Below are 24375 nucleotides of genomic sequence, written 5' to 3' on the forward strand. Positions count from 1 at the left end.
CTTCTCATTTTGTGAACGATGGTGGTACTTTGCTACTGTCTCTTCTTGCTGTTGCTCATGTTCCAAGACACTGCTGCTTTCCCCCCAACAACACTCCTAGCAGGAACAATCACTCCGGCAAAAAAGCAGCAGCAGATCATTTTTAATGAGCTACCGTTTTGCCTTCCGTCTTCCGCCTTTTTTCATGGTGTGTGGTGCATTTGAAGACACCGTGAAAACTTGGTCATAGTTTTCCGTCGTGCTCTTCCCGTACGCTTTGATTGTCTCATTTGGTATTGTGGTGGAGAGTCGTTTTTTTGTGTACGCCTTTAGATGAGGAACGCCAGAACAGCAGGATATAATACATCTTCACATCTACGTGCACGCGCGCGCGCTCTCGCTCGTAAGTTGTACAGGTGCCTGTGCATGATACACAAGATCTGGTAGAAGTGGAAGCAGCGCAACTCCGGCAGCATCTACCGAAGAACGACGGAATCGGTTGCTTTGTCTTGTCGTTTATAAATATTTACATCGGCCGCGGAAAATGTGGAGAAGGGAAGGAAGGCGATGTAGAATACTGAGGTTGTGAGATGTAGCGTCATAGCGAGAGCAGCATCAGCAGCAGCCTCCATTTGGCATCTTTAGGATCTTGTTCGTGGCGTTGTTCATTTCCCATTCCTTCAGAACGTTTCGGTTGCGATGGAATATCTTGGCATCAAATACACACACACACACACACACACCGGAAAATGGACGCACTTTTCCATGTTCCTGGAATACGTTACGAAGTAAATTTTAATTTCCATGTACGCTCACACGTTGATAATATTGGTCTTTGTTGGATGCTTTCTGTATTCTGATATTCTGATGTATTTCTTGGACATAATTTATTGGTTGAAAAGGTTCAAAACTGTCTCCTTGCTGCCTGCCAGGTAGCGCAGCTTTTCCAATCTTAACCATTGATTAATAGACATTAATTAAAATAAGGACGCCATAATAACACAGTGCTCTCTTCCGATACGAGCTCCGCTCTAACCCTTTTTTTTGTCTCGATGCTTCTTTCATTCCACAGCCAAGCAAGCCCCCCCGGCCCACGCGTGTACCTTTTCGCTAAGCTCGCTTTCAACGCATAATCAGCAAGATGACTGAAACCACAGAAGCACCAGTCGTTGCACAGACCGCCGAAACGAAGACCCCGTCGCCCACGAACGAGACGGCCGTCGTCACGCCGGCCGAGAACGGGCATGCCGAGGGTGGAGATGCCAAGACGGCAGTCGCCGGCGAAGAACAGACCAACGGCGGTGCGACCCCGGACGAGAAGGCGAAGGCCGAGGAGAAGAAGGAAGACCCACCGAAGGAGATGCGCGCCGTCGTGCTGACCGGTTTCGGTGGTTTCAAGAACGTGAAGATCCTGAAAAAGCCCGAACCGTCGCCCCAGGCCGGCGAGGTGCTGATCCGCGTCAAGGCATGGTAAGTCACACACAGAGCCCCCAAGCAAGGCAACAATTGAACGAACTGAATCAAAGGGAAGGGATCGTTAATTAAGGACTGGTGTGTGGTGTGGTGTGCTCCGTTAACTGATTCCAATGGATGTTGAGCATATTTTGTGGCCTTTTTTCGAGATGGCCTGCGATGGCGATCCTAAGATCCTAAGGGGTACTATACAGACACGAGGCATTAGAAGTGTGTATAATGTTGTTCAACATGTTTTGGGTTTTCTGGAGCAGAACCCAACCCGAAAAAGCCTCTAATTCCCGAGTGAATTCCAGCATTTTTTTTGCACTTCTTTTGCATTTTTCCTTGGGTGCAAAATTATATACCCAAGGGAATGGGAAATGATGTGCGACACTGCTGCTTCCCTGGTCCCGTTTGCTTGTTTATTGAGACATGATACAGGCCCTGGTTCTAGACACTAAATTGGACATCGGCTTATCGGCCCTATTCTATCTCGACATCGCTGAAGCGTGAATTTGATGATTTTTGAGTGTCGAATTTACGAGCACCGAAGGGTTTCTTTTCCGCATTGTGCTTTGTGTTGTTCCACTTGATCAGTTTTACCCCGATCGCTGACTGATCTAGATGATTGGAAGCACTTGAGGGAGTTGGGTTGGAGATGTTGTGATGATGATGCATTGTGTGGAGAGTTGGTCCGTAACTCGAGCAAATAGTAGTCTGCGGTGGAAGTATCTGTTTGATTTTGTCTGAAGATATGAACAAGCGGGGAAAGATTTGGCAAATGTCTGGAAACATTAATCAAATTTTAGGACTTGATCACCGAACCCAGTATCTAGAAATAGTTACCCAAACTGTCAGAATTTGTATATCCCCAGTAATATTGCTTGGAATGACATGCTTGTGCCAAAAGAAGGCACTCTTCCAATTGCTATGGCTTCCTCCTGGGAAAAGGTTCTCGAGAATTCATAACCCATCTCATCACTGATAGAGTTATCGGATGTCGGGAGGTTTTTTTTGGGTGTGCGTGTATGCTCTCCAAAATTTGTCATACGCACCAAGAATCCATAATCGTAAATCATGTTTTTATCACTTCGGAAACGAAGCGCGCAGGTTGCTTGCGTTGGCCTTTGGGCTGGAGACACACACACGGACAATATTCCCTGCCCTGGATGATATAAACTTTTCGCCAACAAAAAAAAAACCCCTTCATTGCTCGACATCTTGAAGAGCAAGCCGAACAAAAAGGGCACGGCGCGCGGAGCATGTGTGTGCGTCTTTTCTTAGCATCCCTCTTTTACCGCTTCATTTGTGTGCCCTCTGGTACTACCGGTTGGGAGAACGATGTGTGTACGACAACTACGCGAAGAAGTGACAAGCCTCTGATGTGCGCTTGGTTTATGATACAGTTTTCTTTCCTTTCGGGTGTGCAAACATTTATGATTCATGTTTTATGTCGAACGAAAGAAAAAAGGGACACCACGGCAATGCACAACAGCAGGCGGACAAGTAAAAAGTTGGTACGCTTAAGATTTTGAACTCTCTGTGTGACGTTCTGAACTCTGTCTTTGCCTCTGATATTCTTCGGTGGGATGGGAGCAGCGTTTGTGCGTATTGGAAAGGATTCTCTGAACAGGATGTTGGCGGTTAAAACAAGTTGCCCCGAACGGTTGGGCGGTTACATCGACGAACGACAGGGGAGGAAAGAATGTCCAAAGTCTTCCCAAGGGAAAGAAGGCGATAACAAGCAGAAGTAGAACTGATGTGTGTGTGTGCGTACACATACCCTTTTGGCGTGGGGTGGAAAAAGTGTAAACGCAACGCTATCGGCAACACGTGCACTGCACATGTGAGCTTGACTCCGTTGCGGAGGTTTTGAGGTTTTGGGTCTTGCTTGGGAAGGCTCGTTTCCCTTTTTGGTGGTGCTTCTCTTTGCATCTTGTTTGGACGATTTTGGTACGGCCGGCCTGTGCGCCATCTTTAAAAACGAAGTCTTTGGGCGAAAATTTGGGCCGCGAAGAGGAGGAAGGGTTAGGAATTTTGGTGGGAGGAAGAGACGCTTGCAATGTGAAGCATTTTAGCAGACGTTTTATGAGTGACACTGATTTCTCGCGCGCAAATTCAAATGTCTGCAAATGTATAATTATCGTGTTTGGCCGCAGGAATAGTTCCAAAAACTGAACTCTGTCCAACAGTTTTGTTTTGTAGATACCAAAAAAATTGAGATCATTTTGCATGCCTCTCCAGTATGCTCGAAATCGAATTAACGAGTTCGATTTCAAATTGGCCTTAAATAACCGCAATCATTATCAAATTAACGGGCGCGCGTTATTGGTGGGCCCAGAGATACCCCCGCTTTGGCGTGTAAATCGATCCGCCGGTCGAGATATCAAGTGATTTATATCTGTGCCTTAACCTCGCGCGATTGTTGACAAGTGAAGTGATTTCACATCACGAGGTTGATTTCCTCTTTACCCCAGGATAGCCTCGAGCTCAAAAAACACATATCAGAGTATATGAGATCGGAGGGTTGAGATGCATGCATGGGGTTCTCGCTTCACATTCTCAGATGACTGCAGTTCGTCAATTGAGATGATGCGCCTTGCGCCATAATGATAGCTTGCTAGCAAATGCAACAGCAAGTCAGAATCTCATGTGGAAGGCGTTAGCGCTCACAAAGCCAGACAGGCAAGACGACGTTGAATCTGTCAGCTCTGTGTTGTGTGTGACTTGCGGTGGTGGTGGGCAGGTTTTTTTGTTCGTTTCGCGGGACGTTTTCAATTTTTTGACAGCCGAAAACGAAACCAAAAAATGCAACCGACTCGTGTTTGTTGCGGGGGCTGGGTGGGATGGAAACGGAAACGATCTTGATCTTGAGAAAACCGTTTTATTGAATGCAAGAAAAGAACGCACGTACCCCGTCATGCAAAGATGACGGCAACTCGGGGGAGAGCGTTCATTTTCCCTGAATGATTGTTGAGGCTTGGCTGTCGTCTTTTGCTTGTTTGTGTTAGTTTTTGTTTGTTGGTTGTGAGGTTGCGATAGTTGTGAGGGTGTGATAGAAGGGGGGAAAATGTGTGTTATGCATCACAGTGACAGGAAAGAGGTTTCAGTTTCCTCCTCTTTGATATGTTATACTTCAAACTTTCATTTAAGGACACCAATACACCTAAGGACTTGGAGATGTTGGTTTTTTCTTAATTGGAAATGAAGAAATCGATTACTTACACTTAGTCCATCGGGTCTCACTTACCCTTGACGTCCAATTTCTCACTCTTCTCAGGGGAATTGATTTCTCCTCGAAAGGTTCGTGTAGCGATACCATCTATCCCAAAATTGTTTGAAGGTGTTTGTACAGATTTGTAAACGAAGCACCGTATCATTAAACTGAAATGATTCAGTTGAGTTTACCCATGGTGTTTATTGGTTATCAAAATTCATTGGGACACATCCAATAGGGAGTTTACATTTTATACGCCGCATGATTCCTATTTTTTGCTGTTGCTCTTGTTGTAGCTTTTATGTGTTTACTGTGTTCACTTTTATGACCCGTACAAAAATGGTCTTTTTACACATTTGAAATGAAGATTTACTGCTAAACATGACGATCCATTGATGAAAGCTTCTTCTCCGTGAGGTGAAAGTGAAAAATTGATTTATTATGGAAATGTACATACGACAGCTATTTTTGTGTAAGGGCGGGCGCGCTGATGAGTAATGGGAAACGCTCAACCGTACCTTAACGATTGGAAAAAAAACTCTAAAAACGCCTTTTTTTGCTTGTTAAATGGAACCCATTTGACACTGAGGAAAAATAAAATTGTAACGCAATTTACCGTTCACGGCTCTATAACCCGTAGCACAAGTGGTAACGATCGACGGTAACGCGCGCGAGCGGGAAGCCATTATTTCCGGTGATAAAGTCCATCTCGAGCCCCGGGTGATTTCATGGGTACAACTGAAAGCGAACAAAAAAAAAAATATTGAAGCTTTAGCCACGTTTATCATTTACCGGTGCATTATTTCGCTTCCAAGTGGCCTTCTGTGTGTGAATCATTGATTTAGAGACACCACCCGATATGACGCGCCAGCGTTGCTGAACGGTTGTATCTCGCTGCTTCACACCCCACAGGGTGTGTGTTTGTCGTGTTTGGCGTGTCGACGATGCAATTAGGCGTTGCAATATTTCGAGCGCAAGTGTGTGACTGCAACGGATTTCTTCGGTCCTCCAGGGTGAACTGCAAGCTAGCATAGCAGACCCACTTTATAGCCGCGACCGCAGATTGAGTATCGACAAGCAAGTGCAGAGCAAACAATGCCCGCAAGTGCCTCCTATTGTGTTGCGGGAAGGAACATGTCTTTGCAATCCACCAAATAAATCACTGCAGCTGCGGAGTGAGGAGTCGTTAAGGTATTGTGTAATTGAGAACGACAATCGACGGAGGGGGCAACGCGGTGCATACCGAATGCTATGGACGCAGCATTATCGAACGAGTGTCGCGTGCGATTGCTCATCAGCTCAGCTTGAGAAGCTGTCTATATTGTCATCGACAAGCGTTTTAATATTCCACTCATATGCAGGGCGTGCGCGAGCTTCGTTGAGCCTAGCAAGAATTATGGTGGCGACGTTCGGGTAGTAGACAAATGCACACTTGGTTCCGGCGTTGGAATGTTAGGAATGTAGAACTCTTCCTTGTTTGTCAGCCAACGGTAAGGAATGTCGGTTGAAGAGCAGTTTAGGCGGTGGTTGATGATTAATTTAATATTGTGTTTTCGAGGTTTGTGCTATTTTTTTGACGCATGATTAACCTTAAGATACTCTAGAATCCAACTTCAACAATATTATGTATCCAACAAGAATTCCATGGAATGAAGAAGTAACTCTACTGTCATTAGCTAGAAAATCAACTTCCATAAGTTGCAATCTTTTTTTGCACATCACTTACAACGCAGACTGTGTTGTACGGCCAAGGACGCGCCCTAATGGACCGTTACATCGCACGCATAATCAACACACCGCCCCCGGGAGTCTTCACGCTCCTCACCATGCTGTCCATCTTCCGAGAGCTCAGAAGTCGTCGGATCAGATTAGTGTCCGGTGCGCTACATGCAGCCTACTGGGTAAGCTTGCTCTGGGTACGCTTCCTTCTGCACAATGTGATGTCTGGGCAATGCTCTCCTCTTCCCAAGTCGGACACTGGATTAGTCTCGTCCCAAGACATTTACTGGTGCCGTGACCAGGATTGACCGGCAAACTCTTCCCCGGGCGGGGACCGGCTTTGTGTATAATTGAATCAAATCAATCAATTATCACCGACCCGCGGCTCCGATATAGCGGCAGCTGAGATTGGATTACCATCATCATCGTCGTCGTCGTCACAGGGGAGTAGAGGCTGATGTATATGGGATTAAAGTCTTTGTCTCGGGACAAGTGACGAAGCTTACGGTCGGCGGCTCTGGTTCTCTTTTCTGATTACGTTTTGCTCTTGGTGTAAGGGTGTGACCTAGACCTTTAGGGATTTGTTTCGTTAATTGTTTCGTGTTTGCGTTTTTCAATTCGTTTAAGAAACAAAGAAATGCCATGGAAAGTTTTTACTGGCTCTGTTCGGTTTGTTGTACAATAGTTTGAGCGGGTACGGAGCGGCGGTTAGTTCGAAAAGCGATAAGCGCAAAGCGTAATCAAACATTCGTCATGTCCCCTCCTTCCATAGCCGCTGAGCGCGAATGATTCATGGTGGTTCTTGATAAGGAACTTACTCACGTTGTTGCACACACAAAAAATAGCTGCAACGCGTCAGCGGCAATGCACCATTAGCGAGATAAATATAACGTACAACGACTGCGCCACGCTACTGTTTAGAACCTTTCATTGAATGATTCTCGGAATGATCATGAATGAAATGCGACGCAATAGCGTTTTACGCTCAAGAGAGGTCCCAAGCCGCAGGAATTAGACAAATCTGGCATACTGAGCTGGAATGAGCGAGCAGCAACTCACTGAATGTGAGTTAAATCATTTAATCTATTAGACAGGCTAATCTCGACGAGTGATGTAACTCCCAATGCCGCCCTATAGCTCTGTCTGGGTAAATTAAATGATTATTGTGTTAAGTAAATTCTGCGAAAGTTTTATATAGATCAGTTACTTAGCTTTCTACAGCTACCAGTAGCTCCACCCTATGAATCAAACCCATCTTGAGTTCAGGAACTGTTTGAAAAGTTGAAGAATTATTCACATTTAACTCTCTGATATCTCTGATGTCGACTGATATCTGAATCACAGTGAATTAATCATTTCATGAGTTGAATAACTGTTTCAAAAGATAAGCCACGATGATTGTTTTAACTCTTGTCATTATAAATACTGACTAGCAAATCACCTAGAGTAGTTATGCATTCAGCTTATAGAAAATTGGTTGAATATTAAAATTATTCTAGTTCATTTGCTGTAAAACTGACGCTTTGACTTGAGTGGTTATGCTTGTGGTACATCAGCTTCAAATTTCAACGATGTGTTTGTTCCTCCTGCATCATTCTGCACCTCTCGGAGCATTATGAAGCCTCGGCGTACTTAGCCATTGGTGGATGCTTTGCTTTTCCAACAGCCACAAATCTCTCATCAGTTTCTGCGTGTTATTTGAGCCGGGTTTGCTGGGATCTCCTGCTCCCTTAGATCGTTCGTACCTCATCGATGGATTGTGCGGCAAACATGTGCTGTCCTTTTTATTGTGCCTGTGCCACCATTGCCGGGAGTGGATGACTATTTGTCAAACCATACTGGTGTGCCCTCACCGTTGTACGCTTCCGCGTCCTGAAATGCATCGCTCGGATGTGGGTATGGTTTGATTAATTGCCTATCACACAATTGATGATAAACCACCACCGGCGTTTGGCGAACGGCACGCGGGGGCATTCGTTAGAGCCAAAAGCCTCCGTGCACAGGCGTCAGGGAGATGATACCCGCAGTGAGCTATCGGCTGGCCACAAATTTGTTATTAGTCAAAGTTCGGTCCCGCTTTTGCTGGTGGGCACTTCCTCTGCTTGTGATTCCTAGTTCCCCTTGTACGTTTCTTGTTCTTCCATTCTGTCCATCCTCATGTCCCGCTTTTCTCACCCTACACACCCTCCGGTTTTGGTGTGGCGTGAAAATCATTAACCGGATCTGCTTACCAGGCGGAACCAACCATTAGTGCGATTGTGTATGTTGTCCGGACGGAAACGATCGTGCTGCGAAGGAGATGACACTTCTTAATGCCCCTCCATATAGATATAGACACGGGCAACAGAGTCTTCGGGTTTTTAGATGCCGCCTGCGTCCCTGGACCGGAGTGATAATGTTGATCCCGATGAGGAGGGATGATAATAAATAATCGTAATGATGATGGGCTGGTATGAGCTTTCCCGGTTCTTTCTCTTGTAGTAACTGGTAGGCACAGGATTGTGAATAGTTTGTGTGTGGTATGCTTCTTCCATTATGCAACAGTATCCGGAATCTGATTGGATCCTTTACTGTGTGTTCTATTCATTAATAATGTTTGTTCCTAAAAGCGGTGTGTTTGGGAATTTTGAAAGCTGACGACAAATATTGAATTCTTTAACCAAGAAACTTAGTTGTCTGAGTAATTTATCATGTGTTGTAGGTATTATTATACAGTTAGGAATTTATGACTAATGTATAATTGCGATTCATGTTGTTTCAGTTTCATATTTAACTATTAATGTCATTTAGTTACATATTGTACTAAGATTTGTGATGAAGAAAATTGTAAAATTGATGCTTAGTCCATAGTCTTACTAGAACTTTCATTATCAGGCATTAATTAAATGGTTCGAAAGATTGTAGCAGCGAAAAAGAAACAACTGTTGATACATTTTTTTTTGTGCCAGCTCAACTCAGCACAACAATCCTCCAGCGCCAATGTGATGAGTCGTTAACTCATCGCTTTCGTTGTCTTAAGTTTGTTGTTGCCAGTCTGGTGAAAAGGTTAAGGTTATCGTTTCGGCCTCTTCGTAAGCCTGTCATTTAAGATTAACTAATTGGTAGCCAATTTCAAGATGTTTTTGCTTTCTTTTTTTAATAAGTTTGATTTATGAAACGAATGAAACGGACTAGAAAGGGGTACCGGCGTCGCCCTAAAACCTTATCGCGCAGTTGGTATGTGGTTCATTTCGAGGAGTTAATTGTGGTTTTTTGCTTGGTGATATGGGTCATTAAAAAAAAATATATTGCACATTGCTGTAGATTTTTTGTTCATGCTCTGCATTTTCCTACACCCCAATTTAGGCACAAAAGGGTAATGATTTATGTGCAATCTTTTTGAAAAGGTCGATTTTGCGAACTGCTAAGCCCCTTCCTGCAACGGGGTTTGGCGCCTGGAGATTTAGGCCCTCTCCGAGGACTTTGCCCGAAAATTGCAAAGTTGTTCTAATTGTTTTATCCTTCGCGGAACTTTAATGGGATTTTTTGTGGTTGGTATTTCGCGCATCCTATCGCTTTTATTTCGCGTGGATCTGGAAAGCGATTCAAAAAAAAAAAAAAAAGAGGGATAGCATAATATGTTATTGACCACACTTACTTTCTCCACGGTGATTTCTAGCTCTGCGCCCGCTAGGCATCATAAACTTCGGGAAAAAGGTGAGGTTAACAGTCGATTGTTTGTGCGGTCCTTTATTATTAGTTTTTGCGCTCCAGGAAATCCTTGTTTCAGAGCACACGAGTTCCTCGTACCAAAGAACTTGTATTTGTCTTTGTGTTCGGTCTTTGCTGCAAAGCGACTGCGAACAACACAGAAAATAACCCTCATGAAAAACAAAACACACTTTGTCTGGGCTGGCAGAGTAATTTAATTATATCGATCTCTAGAGAGATTTCGGTCCGTTAACTCGAGTATTAGCCGACAACAGGGTGGTGGTGGTGTGAAGCTGTCGGCGTGTGTGTACGGTCGCCGCCCATTCGCTCTACCAATCGTCCGTGACCAACAGCCAGCGCGGAGGAATGGGGCTAACCTAGGGAGGCAGTCGAAGGGACAGAATTGGGAAAATTATTAGATTCTCACTCCAGACGTGATGGGTGTGTGAGGCAGGGGAAAAAATACATTAGGGTCAGGTTCAAGGCCAGTCTGGGTCTGAATCTGATAGGATATAGCATGTAAATTTTCCATTGCGGATGTCGCGCCCGGACGGAGCGAAGGTCTCTCGCAGTGGATACAGTGGTGCAAATATTTATAGCAGTAAGCAAGAAATCCCAGAAAAAAATACAAAGCACAAAATTGCTTTATGCGTGTTCAAATATTAAGGGTTTTCCTTTGGTGTAAGCTACCATGTATAGTGTGGGTCTGCTCCTCGAGCACGGCCACTGAATGGGAGATCAGCAAAACCCCGTTGCGAACGAGAATCCCAAAACGTGCCAGTGTGTTATGTCTAGCGCACCACATATGTCGCCCCAGCAATGATGTGGAACAATTTATTTGTCTCGGTATTTTGGTTGCTATTTTGCCTCTCGTATGTGCAACCTTTTTGGTGTGTGTGTGTGTGTGTGTGTTTGGGTCGTTTGATTTGCAGGACGCACGTACACACAGACCCCGAGGAATCCTTTTTGCGGTACAAGGGGAGGTGTCCCCTGCGCCCTCCCGAAAAGAGAACACAATTTTCCCCAACCAACCTATTCGGGGTCGAGTGTGTGTCGTACCTAATTTTCGCCCTTTGTTTTATTTGGGGGTAATCCTTTCGTGTGGTGTGTGTCGTCGTGGTGTTGGTGGTGGTGGAATGTGTTGATCTTATAATTCGGTCGATTGGGTTTGGAATGGAAAAGCGTATCCAAAAGCAATTTATTTGATGATTTGGGTGTGCGTGTCAGTATGTTGACCTTCCGTTGGGTGGGGAATGATGTACTATTTTGCTATTTCCATGTTGAATGTTGAGGTTATGAGAAGCATTTTTTTAATATGTTTGTTGTTATATTTTGAAACGAAAGAAGTGCATTTGAGTTATTCAACTTTGGATTTGGAAGGAGTGTAGCAGTATAAAGGGCTAATGGGCTAAAGTCCTCAGTTGGTTGGAAATAAAGAATACAATTCGAATTCGGTTGGATTCTGTGAGGGGATTTTAACGTGTGTCATAGTTTTTGATACGACAACCCCATATACTGATCGATTACTACGATATGTTGGTGAGGTTGGACTAAACGTAAGGTGTGCTTGAAGTCATCAAGGTCTTGTCAACTCTTGGTTAATGGCAGCTTAGAATTTTTCACTGTGGGCCAGTGGAATGTTCATCAAACCAGTCGTATTTTCCACATCCAGAATTGACAGTTCCGTTTTGTCCTATTGGATTTTGACATTTGCATTGTCTGATTCAATTTGCCAAATTCCTTATAGTGAAACTAGTTGGTTTTGTAAAATTCCTATCATTGGTTGTAATCACAATAGGCATCAAAACATGCCATTGCTAAATATCGGAGTCATTTAGGACTTATTCATAATTAGAACAGTTTAATTTGATTTTTGTTCTACTCTATATATTGTTATTTGTTGCTAAGATTAAACAAATTTTACTTTCTCTTTACATTGGGTTGAATACTGTCCACAAATGTTCCAAAATTGGCATCCAACTCCTAAAAGCTGAACGCCATGCCTAATGGTCAAGCTACATATGCATTATCAGATAATTTATTTTATCTAATTACTATTTTTATGTTCAAAAACGCGCTCCCCGCACCTGCACCAACCCTTTTTTCCCTCTTGGCGATGTACTTTCCCAACCCCTCGTGCCGCACATTACCGTTCCATGGCTCTTGGCTCTTGTAACACCGCAAAATTTTTCCCCTCGTTAGCGTTGTGTTACGCACGGAAAAGCGCACGAACCATCCGTGCAGCAGAGGAAAACGGTATGAAGGGTGGAAAAAAAGTGTTGGCGCTCTCTGGTGGAGAAATTTTGATAACTAATAACCAAACCAGCCAGCAGCTTCTGCAGTGTGAGGCATGGTGGCAGTGTAGGTAGCGGCTGTTTCGTTCGAGAGAGGTTAGTTTTCACTTTCCGTGTAGCCGCTGCCAAAGGAGGTTGATGAGGCTCGGCACAGAAAAAAACCGCCGTACTATATCGTCTCTGTTCGCGCGTGTGTGTATATTCGCCCTCGTTATTTGGGTTCGGCTCGTTCGCTTGGCGGGCTTGCGGTTTGCTTGCAACACAGAGAGAAATGTTGTGAAATCATCATCCTTCATCTTTTCGTCCGCCAATCTGGCCGTGCGGGGGGGAGCATACGCGAACGAAGAGGAGAAGCCGACTGATTGTAGTTGCGTTTCACTGCAATACCCCCGCCTCATCTCGCTGATAATAGCATCCCCCATAATCCTCTCTCCCTCTTCGCAGCAACAGACACAAAGTCCAACATTTTTCACGCTTCGCCATACAACAGCGTTTTTTCCGTTTTTCCGCTCTACAAATGTACAGCAGCAGGCACTGCAAAAACAAAACGGTGAGGAGTACAGGTGGGGTAAATTGCGATGAGTTTTCGTTGTTTTTTTCGGTTCCAGTTTTTTTTCTCGTCTTCTTATTTGTTATGTGTTTTTTTTTCAATTTTCTGCAATTTTTCGACACGAGTGTGTGAACGAGAGGAACGAAGCCGAGTTGGTGTGTTTTGGTGTGGTTTTGGTGTGGTTTTGGCGTTGCAGCATTTTTGTTTGCTTACTCCTAAAGTAATGCGGGTTTTCCCTTCAACAGAGTCGAGCTTTTCCAATGCTAAGGGGAGGGTTTTGTACGCCTTTACGAGTGCGCTAGTAAATGGTGCACTATGACCGAGCGTTTAGAGGATGAAACCATCCAAACACGGGTGGAATTTAGACAACATTTAGAAGGCGAATTTGCTTCCCATCCCTCATTTTTGCTACGATTTAGAACTGACGGAAACAAAATTGAATGATAATAAATCATGAAATCAATAAATAAATAGTTATTGTATTGATAAAATATTGGAAATTAAATAAATACCTTCCCTAGCTCTTTAAATGTTGATCCAAGCGGTAATTAATAATTCTCAAAATTAATCATCATCTTCTTAACCTATTTTCCCCAATCTATCTGCCGCTACGGATTAGTTTGTGATGGCTTTTAATAATCGGAAACCCTCCCCGAACGGAACCCACCCAAGAAAAGATAGAGAGCGGAAAACTCTAACGCGCCACCGTAGTGGGGCACTATACTATGATAATAAAATTAGATCATCATTAGTGAGCCTGTGTGTGTGTGTGCTCGCTGTGACGATCGGTGCGATAATTGGGCGAATCTTCGCGGCGAGAGGATGGTGTTAAAATTGGGCTTAACTAAATTATGCATTCCCATCTCCTCTAGTGTGCCGAAAATTTGTAAGTCGAAGTAGCGAAGTTGTGCCGTGCCCCACCGGAAAGTTTTTGAGGAGTCCGCCACGGGGTTGTAAAACAAATCGAGCCACTTAGTGTGTGGCGGCTTAGGCTCGTCCCGCTCGAATGTGAATCACGTGCATCATTTTCTCCTCTAGACACCGTCGTTAGATGATGAGTCGTTGTCATAATGTATTCTGTAAGCGCAGCGAGTAGGAAATTTCGCACGTACCGCACAAAGTGATTCAGCAGCCGGCAGTGTGTTTATTACCGGATGATTCAAATGTCACTGGAGGAGGAGGAGGAGGAGAAGGGTACTGTGTAATAAAATATAAAACGTCGGGGACGGTGGCGCCCAACGGATGACGGATTCAATTGGTTAATGATATTCTTTGAATAGAATCGGAAGTATTTGTCACCGTTTGGATGACCAACTCCAAAGCCGATGACACACCAGCTTATCAACAGTTGCCGATGAATACCGTCCGGAAGTTGATGAAACAATATTTTTGGTATGAGTTTGTGTTGATATGATACATATTGAACTATCGAAAAGAGTCATGCTTTAACCGTCATGTCCTCTTCAGAAATAGCTTAGACTCCACCAATCGTCCAGACAAGTCCTACTAATGTCCTTTGCCACCGAACGATGCTTATCTTTCCTTGGAAAAGATTTTGCTTTATGGCGGGCCTCCCTTTATGTTCACGTTTTTATCATTCCCAACCTTGGCACCGTTGATGACTTTCCGCTGTCGTGCCGGTATTGTCCTCGTGACGGATTAATACCAGTTGCGTCTCGAGTTGCCATTTGGGGCCGCCATATCGTCCTAATTCGAGGCATCCGTGATTGGCTGTGTTATTTGGCAGCATGTTTTCCTTTTTGGTCTGAAAAGATTCCTATTGTCCTCTGCAAAAACCGTACATGACACTGGCTTTCTTATGGGTGAAATGTGATACCAGGAGAGCTTCTTTTTTTTTTTTTTTGGTTCGCCCTTGTGGCCAGTTCCATGAAAGCAAAAGCTGAAATGAAACATGTGGGAAAAGTTTTCTTCTATCCCTATCGCTCTTGGATCGCTCGTAGAAGAAAATACGAGTGGGGCCCCCACCTCCAGTGCTTGGTCTGGTGTGCGTGTGCGATGTTTCGTGCATTATGTTCGGCTAAAAGAAAGTAGCGTGTCAGTGCATGTGTGTGTGTGTCTGCCGGGGGTTTCCACGTCAGTTTGCCGTAATTGGTTCGCCACGGTAATAAAGCTAATGCGATACAAGAACGCAATAATGCCGGAAGGATAGGTTTGCTCTCTGCGGTGTGGTGTGTCTCGCACCGAAAGGGGTAGTGGCTTGGGGGACTGGGAGCGGACGAAAACATAACCTTTTGGTATTTAACTTTCCGACACACAGACAAACGTTGACAGGATGGTGTGGTTGGTGGAGGCTCCATTTTCGGTGGCGTTCGCGCTGACTTTGTTCGTTTTTATGATTCAAAGCGTGTTCTGTGTCTTATGAGTGGTTGTGGCGATGGAATGGGCTGTGAAGACGTATTTTTGCAAAGCTAATATCTTTTGTTTTGCTCTGCTTGGAAATGGTGTCTCTAGCGAAAGGAAGCTAATCCTTTTCCACTTATGCTCAGCCATCGGTTATTACGGAAAAACTTAAATACAATACATATAATTCATTGCGGACATAATCCTTCAGATAGCAATACTGCATAATGGGTCTTCTTAGGGCATAATAGCAAATTTTGAACATCGAGTAAAGTTTCTATTTTTCCTGTCTAAATTTAATAATTGAGATCATGGTGCATGGGTACTTGTTTGGAATACTTTTTAATGTAACATGTGAGTTATGAGTATCCAACCATAAAAATCCTGGTGAATTCCCCAAAATTGACTGTTTTTTGCTGATTCTATGACTATGACCACTATTGGAAGATGTCTCTATGCTATACCTAAAAAGACTAGAATATTGAAGTTTATGCAATATCCAAATGCTCTAATCTAAATGCTCTCTCTGCGTGGCGAATTATTCGCCAACAGAAGCAACAGACTTCCTGTAGTTGATTTGCTGCCAGCGTAAAGACAACGTGATCAATCCTACAAGTGGTCCTTCCCAACGTCAAACCCCCTAGTTGCCATCTTCTATTTTCGTTATCTTTCGCAACCGTGTACTCTGGTGGCCGATGTTGTTTGCCACTGGCATGCTTATTAAACGTGAACTTCCGACAGTTCAATCTTCTTGTTTTTTTTCTTCGGTTGCTTCTCTTATTGCTGTGCCTGTGATGATGTCCACAGCTAGCTGCTCCCATATATTCCCTGTGGAATCCCCCCTTGAGAGATGGGACGGAAATGGGCACGAATTGCTTTTGAACCGCATCGGTGTTTGGGTGACCAGGAGCGGAAATCTGTCATCGTCCAGATTACGCGAGGGGGCTAAAGGGCGTGGGACTCTCCAATTGGTCCGGAAGTTGTGTCAAAATCATCGCGGGACCAAACAAAAAACGAAACGTGCCTGTAAGATGGGGAGAGGGGACGGGTGTTCTTGTGATAAGAAAAACCCTAACGTCCCGCGAGTGCTGATAGAAAGAGGGAGTTGCGGGATCGTGAAATCGAACACGTAATGAAAGCTGAAGTCAGGAGAAAAGGAGGAGCGCAATAGGAAGAAGTCGTCGGATCAGATGTTTAGTCCGCCAACGCACTTATTTCCCCTCTGGCCTGATGGAATGGGAAGGACAAAGAGACTAACTTTGTAAAAGCCGGACCACTTCTGGAAGGTGTCCGAGACTCGCTTCCGGGGCTAACTGGCGGACGTATGCTTTCTTTCACTTCCGCCGGATCTCTTAGTGTGTGAGTCGAACCTCTAGAGAAGGCTCTTCTTCTCCTCGGGTCAAACGTATTGCCCCTGAGAGTCGTCTGCGATCCCGGGCAGCAGCTACGGCAGCCGATAGAAAAATGGGAATAATTGAATTAAATTGATTTCTTCCATTGCTTTGGTTTCGTCGCATGTCCGAGATCCGGGTGGCAATAATGACATACCGCCAGGCACTCCTTTCTTCCCGTTGCATGTGTCAGCGATCTCTACAGACGATGGTTGTGTGTGTGTGTGTGTGTGGTGCATTACATTCCTTTTGGCAGATTGGATGTGGAGGCATTAGATGAAAGTGGGTAGGATTTTTCCTGTTGCGCTTCTGGGCTTCTGGGTAGCCAATGGGGGGAAAACAACTAAGCGCACAGTACGTTTCAATGGGATCTGCCGACCCGCGGGCCGTGCTGTGTTCTCCTTTTGAGCTAATAAATCTGAAGATTATATATCCGCCGGTTGGCAGTGACGGCGGCAGCCTCTGGTGTGTGTGCGCTTGCGCCCAACAAAGATGCTGGTGGTGGCGGAATACACTTTAAGCCGAGCTGAGGGACGAAAGGAAAGGCAAAGCGGTCGGCTCGCTGTTCGGATGGAATTAAAGAAATGCTTCAACACATCCCATTTGGGATCCCGCGCAAGTGCTTTTCCCTGCTGTATGTCATAACTGGTCTTTTCAAAGTGATCTTTTAGCATTGCACTAGATTCTGTCCGGGAAGGCACGATTGTGCTGCGCTCTTGAACTTCTCCACTCTATTGACTGGGTAATTCTTTTTTGCAAGCGTTTCATCGTCAGCAGCTGGATGTATAATTTCCAACCTTTATTCAATTTACGTCTGAAGAAGGCTACTAATGGTGCGCTAACAAAGATGTGACGGGCAAGAAGTCGTTGATACTATCGTGGACCTATTAGCGTGGGAATCGCTAATGTACGTTGTCGTTATATGGGGTTTGGTCCGAATGTTCAAAGGAACATATTTTATTCATGCTTTCTTTGTCAATAAATAAAACGGACTTATTAGGACTTTGTTAGCCTATCCAAATTTTGAAATATCTCTATAACAAAACTGAAAGATACTTAACAAAACTCGTTACAGATCTGAAGACGATATTGATTGCCCAATTTCGTGCAAAACGAGATAAATCGAGATTGCATTCTTATTGAATCCGGTTCGAAGGACTAAAATTTTCTTGTGTGCGGTGATGCTAATCAACGAAATGGCCTGAGGTGCATTTAATTTAGATCGATAGAGCGTCCATCAGACCAGTGAAAGATTCCGATAAAGGACTGCCTGTACATCCGCTATCGGTCCCAACAATCAACGCCAATCCCTAGGTTTTGAAAAAAATCTGAAAAAAGGCAAAAAGAAAGATTATATCCCACGTACACGAGACCCAAAATTTAGGATTTCTGTCTGTGTCCTTTTCTTGTTGGTTTTCTTTCTTCTCCCGCCTGTTCAGAAAGCAGGCTACGAAAAAAAGGTTCTTTTCTGGAGGGTGAAGGTTAAATCCGCTTGTTTATGCCCTAAAACTCGTCCACACGACACCTACGGTGGGCCCATCCTGAGATGCAAGATAACGTTACACGGCGCGGCGGGATTGTGTTGTGCCGTCTTCGTATGTCTGGGTAATCGGGGCGATCGTGCCATCGAATGTGAAGCAATGCCGACAAGAAAATAAGCATTTTAGCCCCTTCGGGGGTTCATTGGTGGAACCAGATTCGAACCAGATAGGTTGAAAAGGATGCATAACACTAACACACACAAAAAAACAAAATAGAAAGGAAAGAGAAACTAATCCCCAACATCTAATCCTTCACATGGGCCCATTCGTTTGAAATATCCGGTCAAGTAGAGGATGGACAAAAACAGGGCAAAGTTTCTGAGCTCGTGTGAACTCCATCTTCGTCCACGTCCTGGTGTGGACGTGCGCGTGGGAGTTAGCGTTTTTGACGCAGACCTCGCTGGTAATTATTCCTCTCAGACTCTGTCAGTGCTGGTGTTTCAACTCTTGGTTCTGTCTAATGCTTCTGCAGCAACAAGTAGAATTAATGTGTCCAGTAACTTAGGATGCGAAGGCGTCGTCGGCTGCTCTACCGTCATGTTGAGCCACCGAACGTGTGCTGGATTATTTTCCCAATTTCATCCCCATTGCTGCAATGATGCGTGTGACAGAGCGAACAGTAGCGTGAAGTCGGATATATACACGCTACATTCCGCAGACGTCCAAAATGCGTACGTTTCCGTCTGAGATTTTTTTTCCAGTTCGCCAATGTCAAGAGTGGTCCGAATGAACAAGGACGACGAATGTGCAGACAAAGAGCAGATGGGCAAAAAGGGCCAACATTTGAGATGGGTTTACGCTTTTCATGGTAGTTCCGCCTGATTTGACCGTAACACGCGGGGCTGTATCCGATTTATCTGGATGAATTTTATAGGTATTTTATGCATCGGTACATGTCTCCTCGATATGTGGCGTGGCTGACGGTCGTGCGAGAAATAATGTTTATTTTTGACCGCTTTTTTTCCTTTTTTTATTTTGTTACTGCTGTTCTTAAGCCCCAACCGTCGGGCATTACCTCTCGACCATCATCGTTATCATGAACCATTTTCGATGTGTGTTGCTCGCGCTGCCGCAACCAATTTCGTGAAAAATGTGATTATTCGTCTGCCGCCTTCAGGTGTGTTCGGAATGTGCTATTTCTGACTCTGGCAAGATAAGAAAGATAAATAGCCTATGATACGCACACTATGGTTTTTGGGTGTGCTGTTTGAACCGTGTGAGGGGCAAGGCTTCTCGCGTCCGCGAGAATATGGGTTGATGTTTGTTTAGGACGTTAAAGAGGATTACGACAGTTCTACTGGTTTTCGGGTTATTTTCTTTCGGGCAGATGCAGATGGACGGTTGATGGATTTATGACCATAATGGCGCATTGATATATTTTTGCACGTTTTATATGCGTGGAATGATATTTTTGCACGTTTTATTAAATTGAATATCCGGGATATTAGAAAATATATACAAGGAAACCACTTCAATCGCGTACGTTGCCGCCGCATTGCCCACGCGGTTAAATCAAATTTGGAATTATGCGACAATGATGAGTTTAGGTGTGTCTATAGTTCCGTAGAATGTATTATTAATTTTTGAGAATCGCATTGGTGCTAACGTTCGTGTGGAGATGTTAATGTGAAATAGGATTACATATTGTTACATCACTCCATGTTTACCTTTCAGTGCGAAATTAAATTCTTCGCTCACATATTTGAACTTCCGCGGGGATGATTTTATTCTACGGAAGTGACATTATATCGTTTTGCAGAAATTACGTAACCTTGTTGGAACTTCTTGCTACCGTGGAATGGTTGGTATTTCGTGATGAAATTTTGCTCTTTAAGATGTTTGCTTACATAAGGCACCTTTGCGTTACATGCTTGACGGACCACGTAGCACGCTGAAGCTTCCTGTATTGTAAGATGTTGGTGCTCAAGTAAAGCCAACGAAGAAAAGCCCTTCGTCCTTAACATTGTGCGTGGTGCCATGTGCGTGTCTCGAGTGTGGCGTTTTTGGTAGATGGGCACCACATAAATCATAATGATTATGATGATGATGATGCGGACGTTTACGATGACATCCTGATGGCATCCACAACACTGCGGGATGCGAGCTCTGGCGATAATAGGTGTCTTAGCTCATCACTATGAGCATCGTACTCTACGGATTCTGGCTTTAAATATCAAACACGTTTCACAAAAACGTGACAAATCGAGCGTACGGGGTTAGTGCGTAGGCAGGACATAATCAAGATGCTCCTCTGCGCTGTGAATGGCAAGGAAGCTCCATTCTGGCCCAGCCCTTCAATAATAACACTTTTTTGCACGCAATTTTAATGTTCCCGTACCTCGGGAAAACCACACATATGCGGCGCAGCGACGGCCCTGTGGTTGCTGATGGGTTTCCGTTCCGAGCCTACCTCCCCCCCCCCCCAAGCGTTATCGGGATGAAGTCATCCGTCTGTGAATATTTGACGCACGTAATCGATTTTTTCCTCTTGAACAGACAATTGCCAGCTGGGTTTTCGAGGTTTTGTGATTTTTTCTCCCTCTCGCTCATGGGCTATGTTTTTTTGATGGTAATCTTTTCATATCAGCATGTGTGTCTAACTCCGAAAGAAGGGGATACACAGAAAGTGGTGAAATTTTTTTCTCATTTCATTGAATTGTGCTTCCAACATTTGGTGAACGCCTTTTCTCATATGTATTATATTGAAGTTGCTCCCCCAAAGATTCCTGCTCACATGCTTTACAAATCAAATATTTGATTAGTCAACACGGCTGGTTTTTGGTATGTCGTCATGTGGCGTATGCGGATCTATTGGCACTGCTGATTAAATGTGACACGACACAGCAATGATGGATTAAAGAATGGGAGAATTGAGGAAGAACTCACGTGGGCATTAGTATCGAAAATTGCAAAAATGTCATCAAAGCTACTAACGAAGATACGGGAAACTTCGCCTATTGTTAAGGGATAAAATAATGGTCCTTAATGGAACTTAATGGAAGTAATGGAACCCGATATCTCGAAAAAAGTGGAAAAAGTCCTTTTTCCACAATTACATGTCTCTAATACCTCATTTCTTTTTACAATATCATTAGGGTCTTATGCTCACAATAATTCCTTCTATTACTTAAAACTATTTTCTAATCATGTTTTCTTTTTCTTTCCTTTTAGGTAAGTTTTCCCCAACGGCAAACTATTTTCAGTTGGATATATGAGCAAACCCATCAAGGACCGATGTAACTAAAAACCTGTGCAAGCTCCGAACGCACTGGAACGGAACATAACGAGCAAACACAGTAAAAAGGACCTTCCAACAAACGTCAAGGTGAACGCGTCACGCGTCGGCAATGCCTATGTGACCGCTAGTGGTGGTGTGTGTGTCCTGAGTGTGAAATGTCGAGGCACTTTGTTGAACCCTCAAACGCGCCGCTCACCTTCACCACTGTACGACCCGGGAACCATTTCAGCTGTCAAAAGGTCACTGCCCTCACATTTGTGCTATGTGTGGGTAGGAGAAGAGCGAGAGCGAACACACAGCGGGACCCCCTAGGGCATGTTTCTTTGTTTGCTCGCGGAACCAGCACCGGTAATAGGATGTTTGCGTTTCAAATGGGAATTTAAATGGAAAAAGGACATTCGGCTGCGTCCAGGTGTTGCTGCCGGCGCGGGGTTGCTTGTTTTTGGGCGAACCAATTAGATGCGGGAGGGAGGGTATATTTTATATTTTTCTAAGGACATCAGGTCACGAGGGTGATAGCAAATAGGGGTTGATGCGGACGTGTTGAATTAGACGTGGTTCAGGTTGATGTGGATTTTTTTATGATTGAAGGACACAAATGTTGAAATCATTTATTAATCGATCAAAGGCTATTGAGTTGCGTATTAATAATTACGGATTCCGAGAACTGTTTAATGATCGAATTGGGCAGGGGAAATTGTTTTTGATAACAAATCAAAAGGGCTAAACGCATCAAATTAAATTTGAGCATTTTCTGCTAAAAGTATTACATTTAAATTTAGATTCGCATGTTATCCTACTACTTTTCTTGGCAACATTTTCTTTGGACTAAACTTATCAAACCAACGCAGAAAACTATTTCTAACGTCCTTCAAAAAACATTACTTGCCAAGTCGTTACTTCTCAAAGTCAGCGCGTATCCTTGTCAAAAGCTATAAGCCTTCCAAACACGGCAGACATTCACGACCATTCCAAAGAAGCAAACGAAAGACAGAAGAACGGAGCAACCGTCCCCAGAGATATGCTGTTGAGACGTTTTCCTGCCGAGCCAGTGTTCGCAGGACATTTTACCGACGTCTCCAGTTTTACACTCCCCATCCGAATCGCCACCCCGTTACAAAAGGGTTGTCAAACGAGCAATGTCCGTGTGGCGCACGGGACCGGAAAAAAACTGACAAAAGCTATAAACTCCATTTGTGGTGAATTTTGTCTGCACAGGGCAGAGCCGGCCAGTGCGACGGGCTATGATGCTACGGGCGGAAATGATTTTTGCTACGTTTTCTTCTTCTGGTCCTTGGTTCCGAAAGGATTTGAAGTGTATGGAGGAGGTAGAAATTGCGGGGTTGGTAGAAAACATCTAGCAAGTGCAGACGTTTGCCGGGAAGATTGTTTCTTGCCCAGCGCGCGCGTTGCGACGCTGCTGGGCGCGAGGAGTCTCGTGTTATGGTAAGAATTATACCCCTGGTTGTGTGTGTGTGTGTTTATGGGAAAAGGAAAAAGGGAGGCTAGTTGTCTGTGAAGCGCAGTCTGCAAAAGTGAAATGACTTTTGGCCGTATCCTTTGCGTCTCGGGTTTCGCTATCGATCCGTTTTGGGGCGGCAATTACGGCCCAAAGGAAGACTTTAAAGCGAGTCCGTCACACAACTGTGTTCCTCCAAAATACAGAGTGTCTGGTGAGAACAAATTCGTCTCCCAGGAAGGCTGAAATAGTTTCACAGGTTCGCTTGTGAATGTAGTCCGCGTTGGGGAAAGAAAGTCTCTCATGCTGCATATCTTTGCAGCATTGGAAAACATTGGATCCCTATTTTTGCTTCATGCATTGCAGGCACATCTGTAAAACCTTCCAGCTCGACACAGTTTAGTTCTATTTCTCCAAACATTACCCAGTGGGGAAAGGCGATTTCGTAGCATGAGCTCTCAGACTTCTTCCTGGTAGCCCGGATATCATACTGTGATATCCAACTGCTCGCAAAACGATCTAGTACAACTTTCCTAACATTGTTGTTTAGATGTAATTTAACGTCGCCTGCAAAACGATTGCGAGAACACACCACCGCAACACAATGGTCCCTACCCCGAGACCGTACCCGCAAACTATACCCTAGTTCAAAAGGAACGCGAACGCTTTGGATGTGCCGCGAACCTCGCTCTTTAGCTCTTTAATTGCCGCTGCGCGACTAGTTTGTTGACGATGGGGAGGTAGCGAGCCGCCCGTTCTTCCCCCCCTGCTGGGTGTGTTCGCTTTCCGATTTAACCCCCGGAGTGTGTGTGTGTGTGTGGGGGCCCCGCAACATCCATCGGAAGCAAGGCATTCGCGGTGTCGTGTAAGTAGCCGCCCGAACCAGCAGAAGCAGCAGCAGGATTTCCGGACCGATGCGTCCCGGGGAACGCTGAACGCGCATTAATGATGTTTACTTGGTAATTTTAAAGCACTTTTTATTGGCCGGGTGAAATGCGCTGCTCTTTTGGCTCTCTAATGCTCGCGCGTCCGCGACGTGGTGAACTCTGGAGGCAACATTTTCGCCATCGAGACGCGTTTAAAGGATGCGTGTGCAAGGTGTTGGGGAGAGTTTTTGGACCGTGTGTGCCAATGGGATATGGTGCACATTGCTCCAGGGTGACGCGATTATGATGTTGACTTGTCCGTAAATCCCCAGCCGGAGACGTGTCTTCTCCTTCGAGCGCTGAATACAATGCCCCGGGAGTTGTGCGGGTGTCGGTTGAGGTTTTTTTTTGTTGCGCTGAACGCATTGTCAGTGCGTTTAATGTATTCTGTTTATAGTCGAATAGTAGGGAGGGTGGATAGTTTTGTTTGCTGAACGCAAGAATGCAATGTGTACGTCATTAAATCCTCCCGGTCCAGATGCAAACATACGTGTGTATACGCGGGCAACAATGTTACGGTCACTCGAACGTGTATTTCCAGCACAATGTATGGAT

At 44.7% G+C, this 24375-nt stretch overlaps 1 protein-coding gene across 1 annotated transcript in view; it reads left to right on the forward strand.

Moving 5' to 3' along the window:
• Nucleotides 1-24375, forward strand: part of LOC1277085 (synaptic vesicle membrane protein VAT-1 homolog-like) — a 69280-nt gene that overhangs the window by 21852 nt on the left and 23053 nt on the right. Inside the window, exon 2 of the mRNA XM_061648001.1 lies at nucleotides 1052-1449. Coding sequence (XP_061503985.1) covers nucleotides 1121-1449 — 329 coding nt within the window. The 5' untranslated portion in view covers nucleotides 1052-1120. The remainder of the gene's footprint in view (nucleotides 1-1051; nucleotides 1450-24375) is intronic.

Source organism: Anopheles gambiae, chromosome 2 (assembly GCF_943734735.2).
Source record: "Anopheles gambiae chromosome 2, idAnoGambNW_F1_1, whole genome shotgun sequence".
Lineage (NCBI taxonomy): Eukaryota > Metazoa > Arthropoda > Insecta > Diptera > Culicidae > Anopheles > Anopheles gambiae.